Source organism: Limulus polyphemus, unplaced genomic scaffold (genome assembly GCF_000517525.1).
Source record: "Limulus polyphemus unplaced genomic scaffold, Limulus_polyphemus-2.1.2 Scaffold723, whole genome shotgun sequence".
In the NCBI taxonomy this organism is placed as follows: domain Eukaryota; kingdom Metazoa; phylum Arthropoda; class Merostomata; order Xiphosura; family Limulidae; genus Limulus; species Limulus polyphemus.
The window spans coordinates 387,434-393,966 of NW_013666333.1; the positions used below are offsets into that span (position 1 = coordinate 387,434).

General features: G+C 30.9%; 1 protein-coding gene across 1 annotated transcript in view; it reads right to left on the bottom strand.

Moving 5' to 3' along the window:
- Positions 1–5,971, bottom strand: part of LOC106460175 (tumor protein D52-like) — a 42,749-nt gene extending 36,778 nt beyond the window's left edge. Inside the window, exon 1 of the mRNA XM_022386831.1 lies at positions 5,775–5,971. Coding sequence (XP_022242539.1) covers positions 5,775–5,826 — 52 coding nt within the window. The 5' untranslated portion in view covers positions 5,827–5,971. The remainder of the gene's footprint in view (positions 1–5,774) is intronic.
- Positions 5,972–6,533: the final 562 nt, after the last annotated feature.

A 6,533-nucleotide genomic window follows, 5' to 3' on the forward strand; every position in this document is an offset into this window, starting at 1 on the left:
AGAAAGGACTTGTATCCCTAAAGTTTCTTCGGAAAGAATTTTTACGGAAAATTAACTAATGACCAGAGATGTAACAATACGTATGAGATAAGATGTATTGAAGAAAAACAATATAGTTAACCTAATTTTACGATATACCAGTAAGATGAGTTACAGGTACTCCTAAAATAACAAAGACCCATATTAAGCCTGATTTAACATTAGTGGACAAAGGATACAACTAAGCTCTAATTTCAAACCTGAACATAACTATGAGTATTGACCAATCTAACTAAATTTATGTTATTGAACCCAAATAACTACAGATAATAATATTAACAGTAAAAATATTCAAAAACCATAACAGTATAACATCATATCTTTCCAAAGTCAGTGGACCATACTTCAAAATGTGTGGGTCCCCATACTTGAGTTGAGGCCCAATGAGGGTCAGCTCATTGGATGATCAATCTCTCGATGAAGTAAAGCCGATAATTCCTGTCTAGAACTGCCACCTGAAGCCAGTGTAAATGTGCTGATAGAAGATATAACCTCTGAAGTGGTTACTTAGAATTTGGAATTCATAATTCAAATGAATAACCAAACAAAATTGTGTTGGCAGAAAGAAATAAAAAGTAGAAAAATTTAGTAATGAAGTAGTAAATACTGTAACTGAGTAGAAATATAAAATAATTATACTTCGGAATAAGTTACAAATATCATTATTATATAATAAATTGTAAACTTGTTGAGAGAAATTGATATGAAGATACGGAAAAAAACAAAAAAACTTGAAGAGAGCACAAACTAAACATGAACACGAGCACTGCCAAACAAAAAGTGATAGTTAGGTAGAATAGCATGGAAGGAGTCATGTGAGTGTGTGGCACTACTATTGGTGGAGGTTTGTCTCACAATAATTTGCATGCAAGAATCAGTTAAACCATGTGAATTGATGGATGCGTGGGAGTGAAAGGCTTATGGTGTGCGAAAACGTTTTTTGCAAATAGAAGGCAGCACTGAACAAGAATAGCTACGTATGATACCTTGTTGGAACTAACTTAACAAATATTAAACCCATCAAATCTGAGTGTGGAAGTTTGCCTATTCTCTTGACTGTAATGGCAAAACTTTTAAGGCGGGTTCATCGTCCCTTGACTTTTTCTTTCTGCTCTTTTATTAACAAAATCACTTAAACAGTATCACTTTAGTAGCCCATCTTTACACTCTTCCAAAAATTTTGGTGCCTTTTTGTGATACAGAGGTCAAAACTGAACACTTTTAGTCTTTTATGTACAAGTATAAGCAAGAGGTTAATTAGCTGTTTTTACCACAGCTAAACTTTCAGCAGAAAGTTTCAGACAATTATAAAAAATTACAACAAAATTGTTTTATTTAATCATAACATGCATGTTCCTCTCTCAGAATGGTAAAAAGTAACCAGTGTACCTAAGATATGTTACGGAACTCTTGTTGTTCACTAATTATACTCAACATTTTAAAATGTAGAGGTTTATTCTGTGAAGATTGCATCTTATACTGAAAAGAACCAGAAAAGTATTAGCAGGCAATAGTGTGAAGAACAAGTTAAGTATAAAGAAATATCAAGTAATGCATTCAGGGTTTTAAAAATTGTCAAGGACGTGCAAGCATATGTTCTATTTTAGTATGAGTGAACCATTAATGTTGTGGAGAAAGAGAAGGATTTCAATGGGATTGTTAATAAAACTGTAAAACTTTGCTGTTTATACATCTGTGGCAAAAGAGGAGTAAAGATAGTTCTGTTTCCTATTTACTGAAATTTTTAATTTTAGAATAAGAAGGTTATTTTGACTTTGTTTAAACTTATATTTTATTAGAATATTGAATGTAGTATTAACATTATTATTATTATTATTATTATTATATGGAAGATAAAAAGAAGCTTGATAAATTGCAGAGATGATAAATTGTTTAAAATATTTCATCAATGAAAAGAGGCCTTTGGGCTTTGTCTTATTTTCCCTAAAATACTGAAGAAACACAAACAACTTGATTTGAATGTTTAAAGTCATTAACTTAGATAAACTGATTATGAAAATTTGAATATTAAGAAGTAATAAGTTTTAACTTTGGAAACCTAAATCCAGGCTTGTTCTCTGTAAGCTTCTAGAATGGTTTGCTTGATGTAGTGTCCTTGTTACAATATACTACAGTGCAATAATACATAAAAAGGGGGAATCCCAGAATTATGGTAAAATGTTTAGTCTCATTTTAAAAACATTTCAGAATATTTTGTGATATTTTAGGAATGTAGCCTTTGAAATATCAGAAAGTCACCTATTTCAAATTTTATGTAAAAAAAATGAAATTTTAATGTGTTCTAATACACATTACCACAATGATAAGTTAAATGATAGAGGATTGTAAAAACCTATTAATCAAACACTAGCCAGGCAGCTACAGAATTAGTAATTTTTCAAACAATGCCTAAGTAAACTATTAATTATTAACAACTGCTAATTTATTTTTACATTAAAGTGCCATAACTACACATATAAGTATAACATATTAGGATATTAAGAAAGCTGCCTGGCCAGTGTTTGAAATTGGGACTTTTGGCTCATACCAACATTCTAAAACTGAAGCCCTTACTGATCTACAAGGAGATAACTCTCCAGCCTAACCATTAAAAACAAACAAAACGGTAATGTCAATGTTAAGCAAGTTACACTTTGATTTCTTTACCTTAGGCTAAACAGAAATATGTTTGTTTACTGATGATATATAATAGCCTTTTATTGATAATTCTTCTTTAGCCATTTGAGATCTAAAATCAAAGGATGAGAATTGGCAGCCAGTGATTGAGCACAGATATGGCCATGAGTATATGTTTATTAATAAGACAACATTTAAAGATTAACATCCACTTCAAAAAAAGAATAACAGGAAATAGAAACAAACAAACTGAAATACAGTCCTTATCATTTAAATATTTATCAAGCCTTTTCTTAAACTTCCTTACATCTACTATATCCACCACCTCTAAAGGCAACCCATTCCAAAAGCCAAACCACCCTGTTTGAAAAGTAAGAATTGTCTAAGCTGAAGACTACTCCTATCTTACCAAAATATATATGTGTGTACCCTTATCATAACATTCTCACCATGAAATATGAAAAAAATAATAATGCACTGATACTAGCAATTTCTTTAGTAATCTTAACATATCAATCAGATCTTCTACAACTCTTCTTTTTTTAAGAGAAAACAATTTCTGAGATCATATGACAATCTTTCCATCCTGGGTATCATCCTAGTAGTCCTCATTTTAATCCTTTCTAACAATTCAATGTTCTATTTAAAGCAAGGAGCCAAGTTAAGATTGAACATAATACTCAAAATGAGGCCTAATCAGTGACCTATACAATGAAATGATGAAAACTAGTAACAGTACACTGCTTGGATGGTTTTAGAGATTGAACAACCAATAAAAAAACATCCTTTGTACCATAACACTGTTCAAGTTATTCCTATCAAAATTATATCTATAATCTTGTTTCACATGTTTGGTATTGGATTTCTTACATGGGTGGCTGTATGACTTGACTTAAACTGAATATTAACAAAATATTATGCATTTTTTGTTGCAGTCATCTAAGACTTTAGGTTGTAGTACCATTGGCTGATGATCTGAGCCACTGCTAAGCACAAAGTCCAGATTGAAAGTTTTAAATATCCTTTGATGGAAAATGGCTTGCCAAAGCTAAGTGTATATTTATATTCCTGTCCTAAATAATTTTGACCAAAATACATATGGTATGGCAGGTGTTATGCTAGATATGATCTACAATATACATATAAATATTTTGTTCAATGAGCAAGTTCAGTTTTGCTATTATTATTGGATAGACTTCATTTAGAGCATTGTTTAGTTTTAGTTTTCTTATTACAGGAAGGATTCTGACTAGACGGACAGGTGTATAAAAGAGGTTGCTTCAGTAATGCCTGGTTTGAAAAAAAATGAGATATAATGGACTGGCTTATACGTTTCTCCATTGATTAAATAAAATGAAGAAGAATTAGAAGTAATTACACTCAAGTATCCAGAACTATTAGGAGCTTAGGATGTATGCATTGACATTCAGATTAAAAGTCAGAAGATGCAAAAGAAGTAAAAAAGAATGCAGATTTGACTACTGAAAAAGGTGTGAACCCTTCAGCTAAGCATTTAACTGAAAACAAGAAAACTGATTTCTAGGTTCAATTTATATAAATTTTGAACAAATGAGCAAAAATAATTATTGTACTTTTGTATAAGCCTCTGGTGCAGTAACATTTGGAATACTACATGTAGTTCTGGTCTCTATGATGCAAGAAGGATGTCCAAATCCAGAATAATTCAAGTAGCATAGTGCATACTGGAATGTAAACATGTTTAGAGAAGAAAATCAACCAGAATCCAATAAAAATTATTTATTTCCTCAACATTTCACCTTAAGACTTTATCAAGATGTAGTGACCCAAGTGAAGAGAAGATAGGTTTTTCAAACTAAAACTAAAGTGAAGTCCTGATATATATATGTGTGTGTATAAACAACCCCAAAAAGGGATTTGAACACGTGACTTGCAGATTGCAAGTTGAGCGCCCTAACCACCTGGCCATGCCAGGCCAAAAAGTGTATAAAATACAAGTATAATCCATTGACGATGACTCGTTTCACTCCATATGTAAATCATTGGGCCGGCTGGGATCCAAGTGTTACAACAACCATAGCATCAGTCAGAATACTAAAGTTTTAGGTCAAACCAAACATGCTCGCTCTTTCAGCCATGGGGCATTATAAGTGATGGTCAATCCCACCAATCGTTGGTAAAAGAGTAGTCCAAAAGTTGGCGGTGGGTGGTGATGACTAGCTGCCTTCCTTCTAGTCTTACACTGCTAACTATGGACGGCTAGCGCAGATAGCCCTCGTATAACTTTTCGCGAAGTTCATTACAAACAAACAAACAAATATACACTTTTTAAAAACCTTAATTGACTGAATAAAGAATGTATTAAAAATGCATAATAGGCCTAATTCTCATGTCTTATGACAAGTATAAGTATTTTGTGAAATTTGAATGATTTGTCACTGGTTTAGTAATTGTACTTGTAGGCTTATTTACATAATTTTATAAATATAACTTAAAAGTTACAAATGCAACGAAGTTATAATTATACTTCTGGCTTAATTCTTATTTGTTAAAAGTATTGAACATACACCAGTATATTTAAGATTATTATACATATAAATGTACATTAAAATATAGTACTGTATTGTGTACATCGATATTGATGCATTGCAAAGTAAGATATGAAAAGAAAAACTGTTAGCTTTTATTACTATTCATAATGATATTACTTATTGCTATTAGTAATATTATTATTAATATTAGCCATTTTTTACGAAAGTTGTAACGGCGTGAATGCTTTTTCTACGCAAAATATTGTCCGACTCTCATTCTCAGTATTTTCAGTGTCACTAGTTAAGTACTAATGGTACTGGTATAAAAGAAAATTTTATATTAATTATAATGTTATATATATATATATTATTTACTATGAGTATGATGGCATGAGAAACAAATTCTTGGAACGGACAAATAATTCAACTTTCAAGTATCACCTCTAGCAACAATAAATTACAAATAATTATAATAAAACATTAATCATTATCAAAATTCAATAATTTAATAACTTCAATTTTCATTTTCAAAATTAACGTTACAACATTGTACTACATCAATATCGCTATGCTATGATTGATACTCACCAGAAAGAGCAGGGTATGTTGCTTTCACCTCTTCTCTAGGAGTTGTTGCCATTTTTAATCAAATTAAAAAACTGGTCAGAATTTTCACCGATTCTTACTATAATATTACTTTTAGTTGTCCATGTACAAATATATAAACAAATGAATCATAAGCTTCCTTTCACCATCAGCGAACGTCATCAGAATATATAATCACGTGCCATAAGTTATGCAATACACCATAAGATGGAGCGTATTATTGATGGTGACATAATTTTGTCGAAACGTTGTACATTTATAATAAAGTTTTCTTTATAACCCATTCACGCATAACTTTTATTACTAATATATTTTATTACGGCATCATTAATTGCTAAATAAACTGTATAAACCGCTTATGATTTTTAAGGTTTTCTTTCTGAAAGCTGAATTCAGGGTAATCGCTTGTATATTTTTTAAGATATTGTTCATTTGTAATTTTACTATTTCTCTGTCTTTACGAAAACTAATTATAACAGTATAGAAGCCGAAACGCCGTCCTATTTTCATACAAAATGCAGTTGCGGTACATTAAAGTTCTTGAAACTACTGTACACATTTTATATGATTACCAAAGGTTAAACAGGCTTAAAGAGTGTATAGACAATTGTCCATGATCGAAAGAAAGCACGACCAGTATAAACAGAGCTCATTAAGATTTTAGCATATCTAAAAATAGTTAAAATAATCAAGAGCAAGAGTCCTTAATGCTTATCTTAAGTGTTACTTTTTATGAAATGA